At 37.9% G+C, this 24,884-nt stretch overlaps 1 protein-coding gene across 14 annotated transcripts in view; it reads left to right on the top strand.

The window, feature by feature from the left end:
• ABCC9 (ATP binding cassette subfamily C member 9) overlaps positions 1-24,884 on the top strand; it is a 149,072-nt gene that overhangs the window by 86,312 nt on the left and 37,876 nt on the right. For all 14 annotated transcript variants that reach the window (XM_082665444.1, XM_082665434.1, XM_082665433.1 and 11 more), the window contains 8 exons: positions 242-379; positions 508-633; positions 4,806-4,902; positions 14,699-14,928; positions 16,081-16,229; positions 16,442-16,511; positions 18,872-19,029; positions 22,988-23,080. In XM_082665444.1, the coding sequence (XP_082521570.1) occupies positions 242-379; positions 508-633; positions 4,806-4,902; positions 14,699-14,928; positions 16,081-16,229; positions 16,442-16,511; positions 18,872-19,029; positions 22,988-23,080 (1,061 nt within the window). The remainder of the gene's footprint in view (positions 1-241; positions 380-507; positions 634-4,805; positions 4,903-14,698; positions 14,929-16,080; positions 16,230-16,441; positions 16,512-18,871; positions 19,030-22,987; positions 23,081-24,884) is intronic.

Genomic DNA, 24,884 nt, shown 5'->3' with positions numbered 1-24,884 from the left:
CAAACTACTTCAAATACTGTTATTTACTTTTTAAATTAGTTTTTAAGTGAAAGAGAAAATAAAAACTTCATTTTTAATTTAGTACCTTTTTTGTAATTTAAAGTTATTCAGAGTCTGTTTATTATAAATAGGATTTGTGAGATAATTTGTCTTTAGTTATTTGTATTTCTGCTTTCTGGAGGATTTAGTTACAAAGAGAATATAAAAATTTTTCATCATCTCTCCATTTTACTTGTTGTAGGATGATCCATTTTCTGCCTTGGACATTCACTTGAGTGATCACTTAATGCAGGAAGGGATTTTGAAATTTCTCCAAGATGACAAGAGGACACTTGTTCTTGTGACTCACAAATTACAATATCTAACACATGCTGACTGGGTAAGAGTTTAAAAGAAGTTTCATTAATTTTTATATTACAGTTATATAAATGCTTTCTGAGATAAAGATAATTCTCTTGGCCAATTAAGGATTTTTGTCACAATTCGTCTAATATGTGCTTTCCTTAGATCATAGCCATGAAAGATGGAAGTGTTCTAAGAGAAGGAACTTTGAAGGACATTCAAACCAAAGATGTTGAGCTTTATGAACACTGGAAAACACTTATGAATCGGCAAGATCAAGAACTAGAAAAGGTAATTGCTCAGAGTTCAGAAAAGTTCAGAGTTGAGTTCAGAAGAGTCAGAAATGTAGTGCATAATTACTAAAAAAACTTTTAGAGAAATATTACCATTTAATGTTTGATGATATAATAGTCCTCACCTGAAATCTGAAATAATTGTATATTTATATATCATTAATTGATAGACTACTTTGAAACTAAAAAATTCTAGTGATATCTTTCGGATGACGTGTTGTCAGCCTTTTAGAGGAATTTTATTTGAATTGGAGGCATATTACAATCATATGTGTGTTTAAAACTTAAACTACTTGCTCAAGCATGCTATTTCCTCCTTTTATCTTATATTTCCTTATGTATGTCTTATCTTCCTCACCTGTAATATGAGAGTATTTTCATTCACCATTTACAAATGGAGGGTTGTGGGCAAAACAAAATCTGAGATGGTTTTGAAAGAAAGAAGAGCTATGAGCTGTGGGTATAGTGGTAAAGCATGTCTGGGATAGAGTTGGGGGGTGAAGGAAGGTAATCAGAAGGAAATAACAATAAAGCTTTATATTTGGATAGTTTTTAAAGTCCACAAAGCCTTTTTACATGATCTCTGTTAATTCTCACAAAATAAGCAAAAAATATCAGAAATTAGTAAAGAAACTATGATCTCACTCTTACAAATGAGAAAACTGAGGCTCAGAGAGGCTAAGTAATTTGCCTAAAGTTGTACAGTACATATAATAAGTGGTACCAGTTGAATTTGAACCCGGGTCTCTACCCAATGTAATTCCAGTATAATGTAAGTATAACATTGAATGAAATGATAACAGAGTTGGAAACCAGATTGAGTGTGATAAAAGAAGAACTCATGGTTGAGAGGTGAATTATAAATTGAACTAGTAAATTTTCAAAATGTTTTCTCTTGAGTTGGGACTAGGAAGTGTCTAGAATTCAGTAGTCCTGGCTAGGAATGAGCATTATAAAATGCAAATGTTTATATCAGCAAATTTCTGAAAAAATCAAGAAATTAAAATGTATTATTTCATAAAGGAAAAAATGATCTATGTTTCAATAGCAAAAGGAAGATAAAAAGTCAGACAAACCATGGGATTGCTCTGTCTTCTGCAGCTTTGCCAAAGATCTCAAAAGTAAACTACAAACTTCTCAAAATATGGAAGAAAAGATATATGTAAAAGTCTTTAAGTAGACTAGGAAAAATCACAGAACCTTCGAAATGAGGATATTCATCAAAATATGACAATGTACAATTGGCAAGAGCCCCACTTAAGAATTATGTGGTGGAGTGCTTGATTGTAAACTTACTGGGATGGTTCCAAATGACATTTTTTCAGTGGTCTAGATGCCAGGGACAAAAGAAAATGATGTAAGCTTAAGGAGTGGACCATTTATGGTTTACTTTGGAAAGAAGATCTGGAAAAACACACAGAGAGAGAGAGAGAGAGAGGACGCTCTTGGCTTGATTTTATAGTAATACTGATTATTGAGCAAGCCAGGAAGAAAGTCCATTACATTGTGTTTAGAAATGAAGTGATCACTCAAGATAGCCTAACTCTGTAATTAAAGACACATCACAGGGTTATAAATCAGCTGAGGCAGATATGGAGCAAGTTAAGGTGTGGGAAGGGCAAATCCATTTGCGGGGTTAACCAGTGGCCAGTAGAAGCCAGCATGAACCATGCACCTGCCCAGAATCCTCACCTGGGGCTGGAGGGAGGTTACTGCCACCCAGAGAAGGGCAGGCTCCTGAAATTCCTCTGAAGCCAGGGAGAGTCACACTGTGAGGAATAAGACCACAACACCTTGGGGAAGTTTTCATAGAAAGAGCTTCTGAATATGTTCTGTGGCAGGATGGGGTGTTTGCCTAGGACACTGGTTCTCAACCAGGGTCACTTTTGTCTTCTTGGGGCCATTTGGCAACATCTAGAGACATGTTTAGTTGTCACAGTTGTGGAGCAGGTGCTACTGGAATCTAGTGGGTAGAGGACAGTTAAACGTTCTACAGTGCACAGGGCAGCCCCCATGACAAGGAATTTTCTGACCCAAAATGTCAGTAGGTTGAGAAAGGCTGGCTTAGAGCCAGAGCAGATCAAGCAAGTGGACAAGGGAGTGAAACTAAAGAACTCACAAAACATCCCATCTCAGGGCTTTAGACAGATCTGTCAGTTTAAGGGTTAAGGGATAAGGGGAAAAAAATATGTTAAAAGGATAGAAATGGCAGCTATGAAAAGGAGAAGTTTATAACACTTTTAGCTGATTTAAACGTTATTAAAAAGTCTATCTTGGCTGGCATCACCCATTGTCTTCATAATGTTATTAAGCAAAATAAAGTAGCATCTTTGGATATTTCTTCCCCCAGCCTCCAACCCTCACCTTGACCTGACCCTTCACAGGCATCCAGTAAATATTTATTGGATGAATGAAACTAAATTTGTATTTACTTAATCCAGATATCAACACAATTTAAAATATTTAACCTCAAATGAGCTTAATATGAGCATTTACTCATAAGAAAAATGACTAAAGATTAAAGTCCCCAAGATGTTAAATCTTTTGTTCACACAGATTGGCGAGTTGAACAAGAACCAGATCTTCTGTTTTTCCATGAACAGGTTTATTTCATTTCGTTACACTATACACAAAGGATTAGGTCCTTTTTAATTTTGGGTTTTATTTACTCTCATGTACAAGCATTGGTTTTCATATCGTTAGGCACAATTAAAAGCTAATGTAAATGTGATGAATTGGGAGATTGGGATTGACATATGTACACTAATATGTATAAAATAGATAACTAATAAGAACCTGATGTATAATAAAATAAAATTCAAAAAGAAAGCTAATGTAAAATTGTCTCTGAAAAAATACTATTCAAGAGACACTTTCGCTTTTACTTTTTTTTTAATTCGAGAACTTGGAAGCGACAGAGCCTTCTAGAATAGCAAGTCTCCTAAATCACACATGTTATATGAGGCCAAACAAACAAAAACAAAACAGGACCACTATCTAGAGACTGATCACCAAAGAATTATTGGTTTATCAGTGTCACAACTGTGATTTTTTTTTTATGTCAGCATGTACAGGAAGCTCTCAAATTACCATAGATTCGAAAAGTCTGTGGCTCGGTTATTTGGAACTCAGAATGCATTTCCCCACAGAAACAGGGAGATGGTTAGTTTCCCAGACTGTCCTGCAGAAGCTGATTTAACCCACAGTGTAACTGAACTGATGCTACTAGTCCAGTTACGAAGCCAAGGGGGCGGAGTGTTGGAAGCAGAGAACTGGAGAAAACAAAATGCTTTTCCCTTTCTCAGCACAAGACAAGTCAGGAGCAACGCTTAAAAATTTGCAAAGTTTGTTTTTGCCATTTTTCTCTTCTTTCTGCTTATCTTCCCTTCCCAGGGCTTTCTCCTAAACTGCTAGGCAGCTGAATACCCTCCTTTCCCATTTGCTTAAAAATTACCCATCTTCTGGGCTTCCCTGGTGGCGCAGTGGTTGAGAGTCCGCCTGCTGATGCAGGGGACACGGGTTCGTGCCCCGGTCTGGGAAGATCCCACAATGCCGCGGAGCGGCTGGGCCCGTGAGCCATGGCCGCTGAGCCTGCACTTCCGGAGCCTGTGCTCCACAATGGGAGAGGCCCACGTACCGCAAAATTACCCACCTTCCTTCAATTTCTATTGAAGTTCCTTTCTCTTGTGCCGTTCCCTTAGTGAGATGCTCAGTCAGAAATTCATCTCGATTTAATAATTCATAATATTAGTGAATGACTGATAGTGATTTAACCAATCCAGAAACACATGCATTTTTCAAGGAAGATATTTGTTAACATAGATGACTTTAGTGAGAAAAATTACAGGAGTACGTGAAAGTGACATAAAAGAGCAATGGTGGATCCAGGCTTTAAGGCTAGGGGAGGTGTCCCCCTGCCCCTGGGGTCAGCTCCATCACGTTTTTACTACTTTTCCTGGCTTCTTACTGCCCTACACCTCTGAGCTCTGAGACATTTTTCACAAACCTCAGGCATTACTCCTATGACAGGAGTTGCCCATCCATCTGTAGCGTGAACAGAGCCCAAGACCCAGAAAGGTAACTAAGGATTGGTTCTTGGTACGTGTGGGTCACTGTAGAACTTAACTGTGTCTGTGAGTTCCTTGAATGATAGCACAGTGTTTCCTGTAGGATATGGAAGCTGACCAAACAACTTTAGAGAGGAAAACACTCCGAAGAGCCATGTATTCAAGAGAGGCAAAAGCCCAACTGGAGGATGAAGATGAAGGTAGACCTTTTTTTATGTCTGACACATTCAAACGGGTAATAGGATGTGAGGGTCGTTCTTTAGCAAATGATGTGTGAATATGTCAGTGAGGAATGACTAGCCACTTTGCAGCAGGTGGAGAGGCCAAATCAAATACCTAAAACTGAAATGGAAAGAGTAGGAGTGAAGGAAAAGTGTATGCAATCAACCAACAAGCATCTTGAGGGACTTCCCACAGTGTGTCTTAGTATTTTTGTGTTGTGCGTGAGACAGAGCTGACAGGACAACAGGTCTAGACCACTGTTCAGATAAATTGGAAAGGTGTACTATAATAAAATGTCCTTTGGAAATAAACAATAAATGGGGAACGTGGAGAAAATACTGCTTTGAAAGACTCATACTTGAGTCAGTAAGTTCTTATGGGGTTTTCACGATAACACAGCAATGAAAACTAAGAGGATGAGAAAGCTGTTTGTTATGTTTCAGTTTTCTGGATCTAGTAAGGTATAGCAGGGACAAAAGGTTTATGGGAAATTTGAGGAATAAGCTGAAATAGTTACACGACTTTGACATTTGTTGCCGAGAAGTTTGCAAGATAAACCCCACTTAGGTCCATAGAGTAAATGCACTATACTTCATTTTTCCTGCATGGTTTTTGCTGAAGACCACATTTCTACAAGCCAATTAAGAAAGAGAAAATTATAATTTCAAACTGAAGGACACCAAAATATGTTATCTTTACTCATCATATGATAATTATTGTGTTTCAATAAATACGCATTAAGTAAATAAATAAATGAATGAATAAATGAATTTTGTACTCCAGTTTCTTAGATTTAAGAATTTTTTTTAACATCTTTATTGGAGTATAATTGCTTTACAATGTTGTGTTAGTTTCTGCTGTATAACAAAGTGAATCAGCTATATGTGTACATATATCCCCATATCCCCTCCCTCTTGCATCTCCCTCCCACCCTCCCTATCCATCTAGGTGGTCACAAAGCACTGAGCTGATCTCCGCACACGTTGCAGCTGCTTCCGACTAGCTATCTATTTTATATTTGGTAGTGTGTATATTTCAGTGATACTCTGCCGATTCATCCCAGCTTACCATTCCCCCTCCCCGTGTCCTCAAGTCCATTCTCTACGTCTGCCTAAAGAATGGTTCATCAGAACCATTTTTTCTTTCTTTTTTTTAGATTCCGTATATATGCGTTAGCATATGGTATTTGTTTTTCTCTTTGTGACTTAATTTACTCTGTATGACAGACTCTAGGTCCATCCACCTCACTACAAATAACTCAATTTCATTTCCTTTTATGGCTGAGTAATATTCCATTGTATATTTGTGCCACATCTTCTTAATCTATTCATCTATTGATGGACACTTAGGTTGGTTCCATGTCCTGGCTATTGTAAATAGTGCTGCAATGAGTATTGTGGTACATGACTCTTTTTGAATTATGGTTTTCTCAGGGTATATGCCCAGTAGTGGGATTACGGGGTCATATGGTAGTTCTGTTTTTAGTTTTCTAAGCCCCTCCATACTGGTCTCCATAGTGGTTGTATCAATTTACATTCCCACCAACAGTGCAAGAGGGTTCCCTTTTCTCCACACCCTCTCCAGCATTTATTGTTTGTAGATTTTCTAATGATGGCCATTCTGACTGGTGTGAAGTGATACCTCATTGTAGTTTTGATTTGAATTTCTCTAATGATTAGTTATGTTGAGCATCCTTTCATGCGTTTGTTGGCAGTCTGTATATCTTCTTTGGAGAAATGTCTATTTAGGTCTTCTGCCCATTTTTGGATTGGGTTGTTTGTCTTTTTTGATATTGAGCTGCGTGAGCTGCTTGTATATTTTGGAGATTAATCCTTTGTCAGTTGCTTCATTTACAAATACTTTCTCCCATTCTGAGGGTTGTCTTTTCATCTTGTTTATGGTTTCCTTTGCTGTGAAAAAGGTTTTAAGTTTCCTTAGGTCCCATTTGTTTATTTTTGATTTTATTTCCATTTCTCTAGGAGGTGGGTCAAAAAGGATCTTGCTGTGACTTATGTCAAAGAGTGTTCTGCCTATGTTTTCCTCTAAGAGTTTTATAGTGTCTGGCCTTACATTTAGGTCTTTAATCCATTTTGAGTTTATTTTTGTGTATGGTGTTAGGGAGTGTTCTAATTTTATTCTTTTACATGTAGCTGTCCAGTTTTCCCAGCACAACTTATTGAAGAGGCTGTCTTTTCTCCATTGTATATTCTTGCCTCCTTTATCAAAGATAAGGTGACCATATATGCATGGGTTTATCTCTGGGCATTCTATCCTGTTCCATTGATCTATATTTCTGTTTTTGTGGCAGTACCATACTGACTTGATTACTGTAGCTTTGTAGTGTAGTCTGAAGTCCAGGAGCATGATTCCTCCAGCTCCATTTTTCTTTCTCAAGATTGCTTTGGCTGCTCGGGGTCTTTTGTGTTTCCCTACAAATTGTGAAATTTTTTGTTCTAGTTCTCTGAAAAATTACATTGGTAGTTTGATAGGGATTGCATTGAATCTGTAGATTGCTTTAGGAAGTATAGTCATTTTCACAATGTTCATTCTTCCAATCGAAGAACATGGTATGTCTCTCTATCTGTTTGTATCATCTTTGATTTCTTTCATCAGTGTCATTGTTTTCTGCATACAGGTCTTTTGTCTCCCTAGGTAGTTTATTCCTAGGTATTTTATTCTTTCTGTTGCAGTCATAAATGGGAGTGTTTCCTTAATTTCTCTTTCAGATTTTTCATCATTAGTGTATAGAAATGCAAGAGATTTCTGTGCATTAATTTTGTATCCTGCCACTTTACCAAATTCATTGATTAGCTCTAGTAGTTTTATGGTAGCATCTTTAGGATTCTGTATGTATAGTATCATGTCATCTGCAAACAATGACAATTTTTCTTCTTTTCCAATTTGGATTCCTTTTATTTCTTTTTCTTCTCTGATTGCTGTAGCTAAAACTTCCAACACTATGTTGAATAATAGTGGTGAGAGTGGACAACCTTGTCTTGTTCCTGATCTTAGTGTAAATGGTTTCAGTTTTTCACCATTGAGGACGATGTTGGCTGTGGGTTTGTCATATATGGCGTTTATTATGTTGACGTAAGTTTCCTCGATGCATACTTTCTGGAGAGTTTTTACCATAGTTGGGTGTTGAATTTTGTCGAAAGCTTTTTCTGCATCTATTGAGATTATCATATGGTTTTTATCCTTCAGTTTGTTAATATGGTGTATCACATTGATTGATTTGCGTATATTGAAGAATCCTTGCTTTACTGGGATAAACCACACTTGATCATGATGTATGATCCTTTTAATGTGCTGTTAGATTCTGTTTGCTAGCATTTCGTTGAGGATTTTTGCATCTATGTTCACCAGTGATATTGGTCTGTAGTCTTCTTTATTTTGACATCTTTTTCTGGTTTTGGTATCAGGGTGATGGTGACCAGGTAGAATGAGTTTGGGAGTGTTCCTCCTTCTGCTATATTTTAGGAGAGTTTGAGAAGGATAGGTGTTAGCTCTTCTCTAAATGTTTGATAGAATTTGCCTGTGAAGCCATCTGGTCCTGGGCTTTTGTTTGTTGGAAGATTTTTAATCATAGTTTCAATTTCAGTGCTTGTGATTTGTCTGTTTATATTTTCTATTTCTTCCTGGTTCAGTCTCAGAAGAGTGTGCTTTTCTAAGAATTTGTCCATTTCTTCCAGGTTGTCCATTTTATTGGCATATAGTTGCTTGTAATAATCTCTCATGATTATTTGTATTTCTGCAGTGTCAGTTGTTACTTCTCCTTTTTCATTTCTAATTCTGTTGAGTCTTCTTCCTTTTTTTCTTGATGAGTCTGGCTAGTGGTTTATCAAATTTGTTCATCTTCTCAAAGAACATGCTTTTAGTTTTATTGATCTTTGCTATTGTTTCATTCATTTCTTTTTCCTTTATTTCTGCTCTGATCTTTATGATTTCTTTCCTTCTGCTAACTTTGAGGATTTTTTGTTCTTCTTTCTCTGATTGCTTTAGTTGTAAGTTTAGGTAGTTTATTTGAGATTTTTCTTGTTTCTTGAGGTAGGATGGTATTGCTATAAACTTCCCTTTTAGAACTGCTTTTGCTGCAACCCAAATGTTTGGGGTCATAGTGTTTTCATTGTCATTTTTTCTAGGTATTTTTTGATTTCCTCTTTGACTTCTTCAGTGATCTCTTTGTTATTTAGTAGTGTATTGATTAGCCTCCATTTGTTTGTATTTTTTACAGTTTTTTTCCTGTAATTGATATCTAGTCTCATAGCACTGTGGTCAGAAAAGATACTTGATACAATTTCAATTTTCTTAAGTTTACCAAGGCTTGATTTGTGACCCAAGGTATGATCTATCCTGGATAATGTTCCATGAGCACTTGAGAAGAAAGTGTATTCTTTTGTTTTTGGATGGAATATCCTATAAATATGTTATGTCCATCTTGTTTAATATCATTTAAAGCTTGTGTTTCCTTATTTACTTTCATTTTGGATGATCTGTCCATTGGTGAAAGTGGGGTGTTAAAGTCCCCTACTATCATTGTGTTACTTTCGATTTCCCCTTTTATGGCTGTTAGCGTTTGCCTTATGTATTGAGGTGCTCCTATCTTGGGTGCATAAATATTTATAATTGTTATATCTTCTTCTTGGATTGATCCCTTGATCATTATGTAGTGTCCTTCTTTGTCTCTTGTAATAGTCTTTATTTTAAAGTCTATTTTGTCTGATAAGAGAATTGCTACTCCAGCCTTCTTTTGATTTCCATTTGCAGGGAATATCTTTTTCCATCCCCTCACTTTCAGTTTGTTGTGTCCCTAGGTCTGAAGTGGGTCTCTTGTAGGCAGCATATATATGGGTCTTGTTTTTGTATCCATTCAGCCAGTCTGTGTCTTCTGGTTGGAGCATTTAATCCATTTACATTTAAGGTAGTTATCGATATGTATGTTCCTATTCCCATTTTCTTAATTGTTTTGTGTTTGTTATTGTAGGTCTTTTCCTTCTCTCATGTTTCCTGCCTAGAGAAGTTCCTTTAGCATTTTTTGTAAAGCTAGTTTGATGGTGCTGAATTCTCTTAGCCTTTGCTTGTCTGTAAAGGTTTTAATTTCTCCATCAAATCTGAATGAGATCCTTGCTGGGTAGAGTAATCTTGGTTGTAGGTTTTTCCCTTTCATCACTTTAATATGTCCTGCCACTCCCTTCTGGCTTTCAGAGTTTCTGCTGAATGATCAGCTGTTAACCTTATGCGGATTCCCTTGTATGTTATTTGTTGTTTTTCCCTTGCTGCTTTTTATATTTTTTCTTTGTGTTTAATTTTTGGTAGTTTGATTAATAGTTGTTGGCATGTTTCTCCTTAGATTTATCCTGTATGGGACTCTCTGCACTTCCTGGACTTGACTATTTCCTTTCCCATGTTAGGGAAGTTTTCAACTATAATCTCTTCAAATATTTTCTCAGACCCTTTCTTTTTCTCTTCTTCTTTTGGGGCCCCTATAATTCGAATGTTGGTACATTTAATGTTGTCCCAGAGGTCTCTGAGACTGTCCTCAATTCTTTTCATCCTTTTTTCTTTACTCTGCTCTGCAGTAGTTATTTCCACTATCTTCCAGGTCACTTATCAGTTATTCTGCTATTGATTCCTTCTAGAGAATTTCTAATTTCATTTATTGTGTTGTTCATCATTGTTTGTTTGCTCTTTAGTTCTTCTAGGTCCTTGTTAAATATTTCTTGTATTTTCTTCATTCTTTTTCCAAGATTTTGGGTCATCTTTACTGTCATTACTCTGAATTTTTTGCGGGGTAGACTACCTATTTCCTCTTCATTTGTTTGGTCTGGTGGATTTTTACCTTGTTCCTTCATCTGCTGCATATTTCTCTGTCTTCCCATTTTGCTTAACTTACTGTGTTTAGGGTTAACACAGGCTGCAGGTTTGTAGTTCCTGTTGTTTTTGGTGTCTGCCCCCAGTGAGTAATGTTGGTTCAGTGGTTTGTGTAGGCTTCCTGGTGGAGGGGACTGGTGCCTGTGTTCTGGTGGGTGGGTCTGGATCTTGTCTTTCTGGTGGGCAGGGCTATGTCCAGTGGTGTGTTTTGGGGTGTCTGTCTACTTAGTATGATTTTAGTGAGCTTCTCTACTAATGGGTGGGGTTGTGTTCCTGTCTTGCTAGTTGTTTGGCATGGGATGTCCAGCACTGGAGCTTGCTGGCCATTGGGTGGAGCTGGGTCTCAGCATTGAGACAGAGACCTCTTAGAGAGCTCTCGCTGATTGATATTACGTGGGGCCTAGAGGTCTTTGGTAGTCCAATGTTCTGATTTCGGCTCTCCTACCTCAGAGACTCAGGCCTGACATCAGGCCAGATCACAAAGACCCTGTCAACCACACAGCTCAGAAGAAAAGGGAGAAAAAAAGAAAGAAAAATAATAATATAAAACAATTAAAATTTTAAAAAATTATTAAAATAAAAAAGTAATTTAAAAAAAGAAGAGAGCAACCAAACCAATAAACAAATCCACCAATGATAATAAGCGCTAAAAACTATACTAAGATAAGCATTAAGATCAGTAACTAGTCAGTTGCAGACAGCAAACCCCAAGTCTACAGTTGCTCCAACGTCCACCACCTCAATTTTGGGATGATTCATTGTCTATTCATGTATTCCACAGATGCAGGTACATCAAGTTGATTGTGGAGATTTAATCCGCTGCTCCTGAGGCTGCTGGGAGAGATTTCCCTTTCTCTTCTTTGTTCTCACAGCTCCTGGGGTTCAGCTTTGGTTTTGGCCCCGCCTCTGTGTGTAGGTCACCCTCAGGCATCTGTTCCCCACCCAGACAGGACAGGGTTAAGCCAGTGGCTGATTAGGGAGCTCTGGCTCACTCAGGCCGGAGGGAGGGAAGGGTACAGTAGTTATAATTGGAATGCGGGGCCGAGCCAGCAGAGGCAGAGGCCAGCGTGACTTTGTATGCACAGGCTTCCGGTGGGAGGGGCATGTGGATAGTGACCTGTGCTTGCACACAGTATTCTTGGTGGCTGCAGCACCAGCGTTAGCATTTCATGCCCATCTCTGGGGTCCGAGCTGATAGCCGTGGCTCACGCCTGTCTCTGGAGCTCATTTAGGCGGTGCTCTGAATCCCCTCTCCTTGTGCACCCCGAAACAATGGTCTCTTGACTCTTAGGCAGGTCCAGGCTTTTTCCAGGACTTCCTCCCGGCTAGCTGTAGTGCACTAGCCCCCTTCACGCTCTGTTCATGCAGCCAATCCCAATCCTCTCCCTGAGATCCGACCTCCAAAGCCAGAGCCTCAGCTCCCAGCCCCCACCCGCCCTGGTGGGTGAGCAGACAAGCCTCTCGGGCTGGTGAGTGCTGGTTGGCACCAATCCTCTGTGCGGGAATCTCTCCGCTTGCCGTCTGCACCCCTGTTGCTGCGCTCTCCTCCGTGGCTCCGAAGCTTCTACTCCCCACACCCTGTCTCCGCCAGTGAAAGGGTTCCTAGTATGTGGAAACCTTTCCTCCTTCTCAGTTCCCTCCCAGAGGTGCAGGTCCCGTCCCTATTCTTTTGTGTCTGTTTTTTCTTTTTTCTTTTGCCCTACCCAGGTACGTGGGGATTTTCTTGCCTTTTGGGAGGTCTGAGGTCTTCTGCCAGCGTTCAGTGGGTGTTCTGTAGGAGTTGTTCCACGTGTAGATGTATTTCTGATGTATTTGTGGGGAGGAAGGTGATCTCCATGTCTTACTCCTCTGCCATCTTGAAGGTCTCCCCTAAGAAAGTTTTAGAAGAATGTTTGGGGACTTCTCTGGCAGTCAGGTGGTTAGGACTCAGTGCTTTCACTGCCATGGCCCTGGAATTCAGTCCCTGGGCAGGGAGCTAAGATCCAGCAAGCCACATGCCATGGCCACAAAAGCAAAAGCAAAAACAAACAGACAAACAAAAAGAATGTCTGGTGCTGTAAACAGACAGCCTCTAGAATTGCATTTACTCTCTCCAGTATTTCAGTAGTGAATATAGCATTTGAGAGGCTGACTCTGCCCTGGGCTTGCTGTGTTAATCCATTTTGTCAGGTATAAAATAAGATAATAATACTTTTCTCACAGAGTAGAAGGAAATAATTTATATCAAAGAGTCCAATATGGTGCATATTACCTAGTAGATTGCTCCTCCTGGTGCTGTCAGTATGTCTGTTCAAGCCACCAGGAAGGGAAAAAACAAAGTAGTTGCCCATATTTTTTTCTACTGCTAACCATTGGCCAGTTCATCATCTGGACAGATTAGGTTCTGGGGAAGTGAAGAGATGCTGTTTTAACTGGGCAGCTATAGGCAAGCTGAAATTTCAATTAATATGGAAACAGAGAATGGATATTGAGGAAACACAGTCTGCAAGTGTCTACCCCTTTGATCATGCAAATTTCGAATCCTGTTCTCACACATTGGACCCACCCTTACCAAAGGGTAGATTATCTGAGACCTGTTCATTTTTTGTATCCAGCTTAAATATTAGGATCCTTGGTGATGCTCAGTCTTCCCATCATATCCACACTTAGATCTCTGTTGTCTGATAACCTGTAAACCAAATTATCTATCTTTCTTACCCACAACCTGCTCACTATACAGGATGACTGCAATGAAAACTGCCTTTGGGAAAAGAAAGAATGGGAAATCCACAACAGTCACTAGACCATACGAATGATTAAATTTTGCTTCTCAGGAAGTACCAAAATTCCCTGTCGTTGTAATGGAGTATGTTCTTAAGATAACCATCTAGAAGTTTCCAGGTGGCTTAAAGAGCTGAGAGGACATCCCTGCACATTGTCCTCTGTCCCCTGGCTTTGCCTTCTGGAAGGTTTCTTTTTGCCCATGCTCCTCCATGACCACATTTAAAACTAGCCATAGAGATAATGGATTATTCCCTCTTGAGCTATGCACAAATTTCAGAGACTGTCTCCTCCTGGTGCAGTTTTACAAATTCAGAAATGCAGAGTTCAAAAAATTATAAATATTTGCAGGCCTGTCATGTAGTGTTTTTGGCAACACCATTCCTTCAATAACTTAGTGAACTTCTAGTCTATATTTCTAGTTAGTTTGATATGTAATAAATCAGCAAATTAACTCATCCAGACATAGATTTTATGTTTATCTTTTCATTCACTCATTCTTTCCTTTATTTATTCATTTTCACGTATTTTTTAACTTACTTTTTATTGAGGTGACATTGGTTTATAACATTATGTAAGTTTCATGTGTACAACATTATATTTCTACTTCTATAGACCCTACAGCATGCTCACCACCAAAACAGTTGATCCCCTTTACCCATTCCATCCCCCTCCCCTGCCCCTTTCTCTTCTGGTAACCACTACTCTGTTCTCTGTATCCATGTGTGTTTTTGTGTGGTTTGAGTTGTTCATTTATTTTGGGTTTTTTGGTTTTCTTTTTAAAATTATACATATGAGTGAAATTGTATAGTATTTGTCTTTATCTGTCTGACTTGTTTCACTTAGCATAATACCCTCATCAAGATCCATCCATGTTGTCACATACGGCAACATTTCATCTTTTTCATGGCTGAGAATTATTGCATTGTATATATACACCGCATCTTCTTTATCCATTCATCTGTTGATGGGCACTCATCTATTTTTTAAATGAAGTTTTTCCCTGCTAAAAGCATTTTAAATTTCTAAGACTAATATTTGTATTTCTATGAATTTGATGGAGGTTTGTGTGTAGAGGGTGGATGATACAAATTCTATCTTCCCATTGCCTGTCAGAAGATTTAAAAAGTGTTTTGTGTGCAGAGGAAGAGGAGGAGGAAGATGAGGATGATAACATGTCCACGGTAATGAGGCTGAGGACTAAAATGCCATGGAAGACCTGTTGGCGGTACCTCACCTCTGGAGGATTCTTCTTGCTCTTCCTGATGATTTTCTCTAAGCTTTTGAAGCATTCCGTCATTGTAGCTATAGACTACTGGCTGGCCACATGGACCTCAGAGTACAGTATAAACAATACTGGAAAAGCTGATCAGGTACAGTGAAATGTTGAGATTAACAGTGATACCCTTTTATCTAGTTAGATACGAATACTCTATACGTCACAGGAATTTTGTGGTGTTTTTTTGTTTTGTTTTTAACTTATTTTATTGAAGTATAGTTGATTTACAATGTGTTCATTTCTGCTGTACAGCAAAGTGATTCCGTTGTATATATATATGTATATTCTTTATTTTTTATTTTTTTTTATTTTTTAGGAGTTTATTAATTAATTTTTGCTGTGTTGGGTCTTCGTTTCTGTGCGAGGGCTTTCTCTAGTTGTGACAAGCGGGGGCCACTCTTCATCGCGGTGCGCGGGTCTCTCACTGTCACAGCCTCTCTTGTCGCGGAGCACAGGTACCAGACGCGCAGGCTCAGTAGTTGTGGCTCACGGGCCCAGTTGCTCCGCGGCATGTGGGATCTTCCCAAACCAGGGCTCGAACCCGTGTCCCCTGCATTAGCAGGCAGATTCTCAACCCCTGCGCCACCAGGGAAGCCCTATGTATATTCTTTTTCATTTTTTTTTCCATTATGGTTTATCACAGGATAATAAATATAGTTCCCTGTGCTATACAGTAGGACCTTGTTGTTTATCTATTCTCTATATAATAGTTTGCATCTGCTAATCCCCAAATCCCAATCCATACCTACCCCACCCTCCTCCCCCTTGGCAACCACAGGTCTGTTGTCCATGTCTGTCACAGGACTTTTGTAATGATTCAATAAGTTAATTAGAGCAGGACCTGAAATATATCATAAGAAGCATTTAAAGATAATGCTTGGATTTGGATTCAAGGGAGTTATACACATGATATATGTGTTTATGCGTAATATACACACTGGGCTTCTGTTGTTGTTCTGATGGCATTTGATTTTAACCAGTGAATTAGCGGGTCATTCTGAGATTAGGGATAGCAAGAATGAGCTTTGTGATGTAAAACGTCAAGAATATTTCAAACCAGAAAACAGACTCTAAGGCTTCATCTGCCCTTAGGCAAACCTTAAAGGAAGGTGAAGGAGTCTCCAAGAACTACACTCCTTCCACTGTCTAAATTGATACAAGATAATGAAGTTGATATTGCCAGACTTTGATGTTGGGTGTCAGTTGATAATTCCTTATGTGCTTTCTTGTGTTGGCTGCTTTTTAGACCTACTATGTGGCTGGATTTAGCATACTTTGTGGAGCAGGTATTTTCCTCTGCCTTGTTACATCTCTCACTGTGGAATGGATGGGTGTCACAGCTGCCAAAAATCTTCACCACAATCTCCTCAATAAGATCATTCTTGGACCAATAAGGTAAAAAAAGTAGTTATTTACTTTACCCCCACACAGAAAATCATGAAAACATGCATTTTTAAGTTGAAGTGAAATGTGAAATTTTAAAGAATTTATTGTCTTTCAACAGATCAATAGGGATCTTCTCACGTTTATGACCCTAAAATGACTGTTAGCAGTGTTTAGGTTCCAGATAATTTAATATTATACATTCCAATCTGTTCATTCCCTAGATTCTTTGATACCACACCACTGGGACTGATTCTCAATCGCTTTTCAGCTGATACAAATATCATTGATCAGGTGAGTGCCCGAGTTACTTCCAAGTTCAAAAATAAATTTCTCAGTGTAAGCTAAATAACATTTTAAGATAAATCATGATTCCCGTTAACAATAGAGGATTTCTAAAACTTAAATGAAAGCATTCATATCAATATTACATATATGCATAAATGATTTCTGGAATAAAATCTTAAAGGAAAACCTTAATTCAAAAAAATTTATGCATGTGGAAGAGGATACTTAGAGAATCAGCATGAAATAAAGAGAAATAGCAAAGAATGAACATTAAAATTTTTTATGTAAAAAGAAGTGATTTTGATCAATGTTGTATCACCATTCGCAGTGGAGGTGTTGTAAAGTTCTTAAAGCTTAGTATTAACACAGAGTGTCTCCCAGAAGTAAAGAATGGAATACCGAGCTGTCTTAGATGTCCTTTACTTTTGTTAGGTTGGCTCTTGAATGAGAGAAACTTTAGATGGTGTGATATCTTAAGGAATATTTCAAGGATGCCCAGTTTAGTCTTAGGTCCTTAGGCTCTAGAAGTTTGTCCTGAAGTTAAAGACCTCAAACTCCGAAATTGGATCACCTCATGAACTGACTCCTTAGGGTGACTGAGCAAAGACTTGGCAAATCCAGCCCTTTCCTTTTCTGATTTTCTAGAGTGGCCTTAAGAACACCTAAATTACCATCAATTTAGTAAAAGAATGGTGCATGCAGCTGACTAAAATGTATGCTGAAAATTTTTGATGTTTTCACAATATTGGTGTCAGGTCATGCTACACCTAAAACACTTCCTAAGAAATACATATTGGAAAAGAAGAGATAGAACACTCCTTATTTGGAAGATGATGCTCTTGCTACCTAGAGAGTCCAAAACAGTCAGTACAATAAAGAACCAACTAGAAAGTTAAGCAGAATATCTACATAAGACAAACGATATAAAACTCAGTAACTTTCTCTACACCAATTAAAAATTATGTGAAAAATAAATTTCACTTATAATAACAACAAAAACTATGAAAAGAAAAATAAACATAATATGAAGAAAAGTGATCCAACAATCTGAAAATCATAAAAATCATATATATATATATATAAAATTTCCCTATCAGATACCTAAAAAATACTATAAAATTAAAACACTCTGATGATCACAGAAAACAAGCAGATCAAAAGAACAAAGTGGAAAACTCAAAGACACCAGTATATCTTGAATCAGTAAGAAAAGGAATATTTTTTCAGTAAAGGGTGTTGGGACAATTAACTACCTATAAAATACAAAGCAAATTCACATGTAATAAAGAGGGCCATGTAAAAACAAAACTATAAAATAAAATGTAGGAGAGTAGTTTTAGAATTTTGGGTGGGAAAGGTCTTTATAAGTAAGACACAAAACTCAGAAACAGTAAGAGAAAAGGCCAACAGAAATGACTCTAAAATTTTAAACTTCTATTGAGCCAAAAGCATCAGAGACGTATTTAAAATGTAATAGATTCATTGGGAGAAAAACTGGCAACCTATGTAAAGAAAGAGGATAAACATCCATGATACATAAAGGGCATCTAAAAATCAATAAGGAAGATAAACAAGCCAATGAAAAATGTGCAAAGAATATGAGCAAGCAATTAAATTAAATTAATAGAGGAATAGCTAAATACGTTTTTTAATGCTATGCAGCTGTTAAAAAGAAATAGATTTGTATATAGTGGCAGGGGAAGGTTTACAATCCGTCTTGTTCAGTGCAAATGGACAAAAAAGGTTTAGAGTATAGTGCTATTTGTATAAAATCCCACAAGATAAATAGGTAGATAGGTAAATAACTGACCAAAGATAAGTAGATAGGTTGATGGATAAACAATGGGAAGTGAGTGAAGTTGAAGGAGTGATGAATTGCTTATAATGAAAATGTTTGTATACTACTTTTGGAACTAATTATATAACTATGTTAATACAAAATTCATGATTTGAGGGCTTCCCTGGTGGCACAGTGGTTAGGAATCCACCTGCCAATGCAGGGGACACGGGTTTGAACCCTGGTCCGGGAGGATCCCACATGCTGCAGAGCAACTAGGCCCGTGTGCCAAACTGCTGAGCCTGCGCCCTAGAGCCCGTGAGCCACAGCTACTGAGCCTGCGTGCCTGGAGCCCGTGCTCCGCAGCAAGAGAAGCCAGTGCAAGCCCGCGCACCGCAACAAAGAGTGGCCTCCGCTCGCCCCAACAAGAGAGGGCCCGAGTGCGGCAACGAAGACCCAGTGCAGCCAAAAATAAATAAATAAAATAAATAAATTTATAAAAAATAAAAATAAATGAATGATTTGTTGCCTTATAACCAATGTTTTATTTGAGCTAAAACATTTTCCTTTCAAACCACCTTTTTAACAGCATATCCCTCCAACTTTGGAATCTCTAACTCGCTCAACACTGCTCTGCGTGTCTGCCATTGGCATGATTTCTTATGCTACCCCTGTGTTCCTGGTTGCACTTGTGCCTCTTGGGGTCGCCTTTTATTTTATCCAGAAATACTTCCGAGTGGCCTCTAAGTAAGTAAAATAATGCACTATTCATCTTCAAAAGCCCATGTATTTGATTGTGATCCAGATTGGCTGTAACATTTTTCAAGATAAGGTATGGAATTTGGAAATGAAATCTAATTTAACTAGATGAAACCTATCCTGATACTATGTTTCATTTGAAGAGATATTTTGTTTCTGTAATTGGTTATCTAAGCCTTACATAGTTCTGGATTTATATTAACAAGTGGATTGAGCCCAATTTTTCATTCCATGGTACTTTTTCTGAACATGGCATTGACAGAAAACTTATGAAATCAAATATAGTCCCAAAGGATAAGTGATTTAATACTGTTATATTCCACAAGTGGGGAGGAAAAAAAGTAAAATATTTTCAAATGAGTAAAATGCACTCCATAAAAGATTAGTAGAAGTAAAAAGAGGTTAAAGAGATAAATCAGAGTGATAACTATAAAAGTGGAGAATCTTGAATGTCTGGTAGGAGTGCTGTAACTTTAAGAGGTTGGAAATTTTTAGATTGGATCATTTAACATGCCCTTGAATATCCAGCCAAATAAATAAAAGATAGCCATGGATTGTAAATTCTTCTGTTAATATAAGATTTGTCATTTGCTGAGATGTTGAAAAATTAAGTGAAATATAGTACCAGTTGTTTTGAAATTTCCAATTTAACTTTGAAGTCCATGCTTTAAATAATACAGTAAGTTTTATATTATTGCAGTAATCACTTTATTTCAGCAAACACTTATCAAGCATTGTGTGTTGTAAATAACTGTAAGCCATGTGGCAGAGGAAGAGATCAACATGGCAAGGAACGATTCTCAAGAAACTTACAGTCTCTTGGGAAGATAAAAAATAAATAAGGTAACCCTTATATGTGGATCAAGTGCTGGAATAGGAAGGCAGATATTGAGTTTATTCAGTAAAATGAAAAGATTTAATAGGACTTGAGTGCAGGGAAAATGAAAAAAATCAGGTAACAAGAAAAGGCAAGATTATCGTTGGGAACCTCTGGATATATCTGCAACATTTCTTAATTTAAAAATATATATATAGTTGTTTCTCCCTCAGGGCTGTGAATTAGGATCCTTCAAATGTTATGTTAAATCAAATGCTATGTTAAATCTAGGGATGCGTTTTCATCCCTAGCCTCTTCCCTTTGCTTGTAGCAAGTTCAGACCAAAAGGAAGAGGCTAGCCATCAAATTCGCTCTTTCATTTCTTCTGGTATTATTGTTTCGTTTTGTTTTCTGGTATTATTGTTGATGCTGCTTGCTGGAGGGGCAGAAAAGTTCAGATACTTCATTTCTGCTGGCTGTTTCCAAATCTCACTGTGCCTTCTCACCACTGATATTCAACCGTCATGGTTTACTTCAGTCTCATACTCATTTGGGCCTGTTTTCACTCCTGGGCAATACAAATTGAGCGCAAAAGCCAGGCAAATATTCTTAGTTCATTACAAATTTGAATTGTGAATTCTGTTCATTATAAGTAAGAATAATCTGTTAACATTGATAGTTAAAATATGCAGGGGATGAATTATTTTTAAAGGATGAACATTGATAATGGATTATAAGCCATTCTTCTTTGAAATTCTATGAAAGTTCTCAAATAGGACCACATGATACTAAATCTCACAGACAAAAAGTCGCTTCTAGATGTTGAGGTTCTGCAGGACTCACCCATGCTGGAAAGCTCAGGCAGTTTAACAATTTTTTTTTTTTTTTTTGCGGTACGCGGGCCTCTGACTATTGTGGCCTCTCCCATTGCGGAGCACAGGCTCTGGACGCGCAGGCCCAGCGGCCATGGCTCACGGGCTCAGCTGCTCCGCGGCATGTGGGATCTTCCCGGACTGGGGCACAAACCCGTGTCCCCTGCCTCGGCAGGCCAGGCGGACTCTCAACCACTGCGCCACCAGGGAAGCCCTAACAGACTATTTTGTAAACACCAAAGGGAATGAAGGTGGGGCACTAGCTACAGGACATGCCATGAAATTTTGAATATCTAAAATCAAAGACCTCATGTGTGGTTAGCTCTGTAAGTAAACATTTCCTGCTTACAAGAATACATGATCAAGCTGTACCCTCACCTTTTTGGTTCCATAAAATACAGTCCTATAGGCAGAGTTTCCTCCTTCCTCATTTTTTTCCTTTCACGACAAACCTCAATGTAGTGACCACCTGTTACTTGTGTCAAATTTACAAATAGCCACTTTTCTGTTTAAAAATAGAGACTCTTTACATTCCTTCATATTCATCCTCCTCCCCCCCCCTTTGCCTCCCCTCATTGCAGTTTCTGAAGTGAGTAAATCCATTTTAGAAACTTAAAAAAAAAAGACTTTGCGTTTGGTTGTGGGATGACCCAGGCAACCCAGAATGGCCTAAGATTATGTAACTAACAGTTGAAGATTACGTTAACAGTGTACTCAGTTCCCTTGACTCTGGAAGATGAATGTTAGCACTACTACTCTCATTCCCTCGACCCCAAAGACCCCGAGAAAGACAGAAAAAAGGCTGAAAAGAAAAAAACAGGCATGTTTTGAAATGTGTGATATAAATCTTAGCCTATTTTCTAGAAACGCTAGCTTATGTGATTTAAAAAGTTATCATGAGTGTGCATCTTTATGGAAAGGGTCCTACTCAGCCATTTGTCCACCAGACATTCATTGAGTGAATGTATACCTGTAAATATATATTTACACTCGGAGGACCAGTGAATACAAGTTCCATTTAGGCAGGGATTCAGTTTCATTGTGGCAGAAGCCAAACTCATTACCTGTTTCTTCAAATATCTTTATTCTCTGTCCCCCATCCTGGTAAATAGTACTGTCATTTTCCAAGGCTGCTGAGTAATTACCAAGTCATATTTGACTCTCCTCTCTTTTTTCATTTTAGTTTATTTTTTAATTGAAGGTTAGTTAATTTACAATGTTGTATTAGTTTCAGGTGTACAGCAAAATGATTCAGTTATACACACACACACATATATTTATATTCTTTTTCAGATTACTTTCCATTATAGGTTATTACCAGATATTAAGTATAGTTCCCTGTGCTATACAGTAGGTTCTTGTTGTTTACCTACTTTATATATGGTAGTGTGTATATGTTAATCCCAGACTCCTAATTTATCTCTCCCCCCATCCCCTTTGGAAACCGTAGGTTTGTTTTCTATATCTGTGTGGCTCTCCTCTCTTATTCACTCTGCTACGAGTTGACTGTAGCAGTTGAGAAAGCTACTTCTAGTAGGCGATCTCACAATCTCCCCTTATTTTAAATTTCACCCACATCACAATAATTAAGAACTTTAAAAAAAATTTCATACATAGACTATCTTTACTCACTGATTCTCTTCCATCCTTTACACGGTCTCCCAAGTTATGTTGCTTTAACCCAGCTCTGATCATTTTATTTCTAGTCCTCAGTGTTTTCTCCCAGACCATCCAGGATCTTCTATAGTCTAGCCCTGCCCATTATTTTTCCAGCCTTTTCCCACTACAACACAAAGGATTCTGGCACCAGCCAGATTGAACTTGCCAGTTATTTAGTCTTCTGTGCTTGCTCTTGTTTGTTCCCTCAGCTGGAATGCATTTCTTCTTGTCTGTTTGGTTGAAGCCCTCCGCATGCTTAAGATTTGGCCTAAATCTCCACCTGCTTAAAGAAAATATTTCCCATCTCCTACATATAAATTAATTGCTCATTCCTCTGTGTCCCCATAACAGTTTACTTTAGCTGTGATACAAAGCTGATATTTTTGTACAACACATAATATTCAGCCTGGACCTCTATTTATTATACGTACTTATCTTTCCCTTCCTCTTTAGATTGTAAGCTGTTGAAGTTCTTGTTAATTGAGTGCTAGAGGAAAATAGTTGCGATGACAAATAATAACCTTAATTTAGAATGAATGCAGTAGTCTATGAGTCTGAAGAAGTGTAAGGTTTATTTTTGCACTTGTCTCTGTCCTAGGGATCTCCAGGAACTTGATGATACTACCCAGCTCCCTCTGCTTTGCCACTTCTCAGAAACTGCTGAAGGACTCACCACTATTCGGGCATTTAGGTGAGTAAACATGTTTTCCTTTTGTTGATTAGGCAGTTACATCATCAACAAATATTTACCTACATATAACTGATCATTGCTCCCATTTTTGGATGCCCACTGTGTGCGTGGCCGTGTTTTAAACTAGTAGTAAGAAAAACGTGGCAGTAAATGATCACAGAGTTTAATCTTTTGAAATTTTAATAAGAATGAAGAAAGAATTAAGCATCATGTTGGAAGGATACTAGCTGTGGGATTTAGACCAGGCTTTTAAATTCCCTAGCCTCATCTCTGAAATGGGGAAATGAGTTTCGCTTCTTAGGCTTGTTGGACTAATGATATAATGCATGTAAGGCATTAACCACAGTGGTTAGCAGAAAAACACCCAACATAGAAGTTAAAATAAATGTATTAATAATAATAATAAAAGAAATATTATTACACCAAAGTTATTTTAGGATTTAATCAGTTTTCTTGAATGTTGGTAAATAGAGTAATATCCCAAGCTTTTCATCAAGAGTGTCTGCTTAATACACGAAGAATTACCCAACCCTGTTTTCCCTGTTCAGGTAAAATCAGAAAAGAAGGTGGCATCATTGAATGTTTCATTTACTCTAGAAAATCAACATCTTAAAGTATTATATATTTCTGCAGTGCTAAATGCAAACATGTATTGATTTCTGTTTTTAAATTAATTTTTTATACAGCAGGTCTTATTAGTTATCCATTTTATACATATTAGTGTATGTATGTCAACCCCAATCCCCAGTTCATCCCACCACCACCCCCCGCCCCGCTTTCTCCCCTTGGTGTCCATACATTTGTTCTCTACATCTATGTCTCTATTTCTGCCTTGCAAACCAGTTCATCTGTATCATTTTTCTAGATTCCACATATATGCGTTAATATATGATATTTGTTTTTCTCTTTCTGACTTACTTCACTCTGTATGACAGTCTCTAGATCCATCCACGTATCTACAAATGACCCAATTTCATTCTTTTTTATGTCTGAGTAGTATTCCATTGTATATATGTACCTCATCTCCTTTATCCATTCGTCTGTCGATGGTCATTTAGGTACTTCCGTGACCTGGCTATTGTAAATAGTGCTGCAGTGAACACTGTGGAACATGACTCTTTTTGAATTATGGTTTTCTCAGGGTATATGCCCAGGAGTGGGATTGCTGGGTCGTATAGTAGTTCTATTTTTAGTTTTTTAAGGAATCTCCATACTGTTCTCCATAGTGGCTGTATCAATTTACATTCCTACCAACAGTGCAAGAGGGTTCCCTTTTCTCCACACCCTCTCCAGCATTTGTTGTTTGTAGATTTCCTGATGGTGCCCATTCTAACTGGTGTGAGGGAATACCTCACTGTAGTTTTGATTTGCATTTCTCTGATAAGTGATGTTGAGCATCTTTTCATGTGCCTCTTGGCCATCTGTATATCTTCTTTAGAGAAATGTCTATATAGGTCTTCTGCCCATTTTTTGATTGGGTTGTTTGTTTTTTTAATGTTGAGCTACATGAGTTGTTTATATATTTGCAGATTAATCCTTTGTCCATTGATTCATCTGCAAATATTTTCTCCTATTCTGAGGGTTGTCTTTTCATCTTGTTTATGGTTTCCTTTCCTGTGCAAAAGCTTTTAAGTTCCATTAGGTCCCATTTGTTTATTTTTGTTTTTATTTCCATTACTCTAAGAGGTGGGTCAAAAAAGATATTACTGTGATTTATATCAGAGTGTTCTTCCTATGTTTTCCTCTAACGGTTTTATAGTGTCTGGTATTACATTTAGGTCCATAATCCATTTTGAGTTTATTT

The sequence above is a fragment of the Grampus griseus genome (genome assembly GCF_964374135.1).
Source record: "Grampus griseus genome assembly, chromosome: 11".
NCBI lineage: Eukaryota > Metazoa > Chordata > Mammalia > Artiodactyla > Delphinidae > Grampus > Grampus griseus.
The sequence above is the reverse complement of the archived record's forward strand: the minus strand, read 5'-3'. Positions and strand labels throughout refer to the sequence as shown.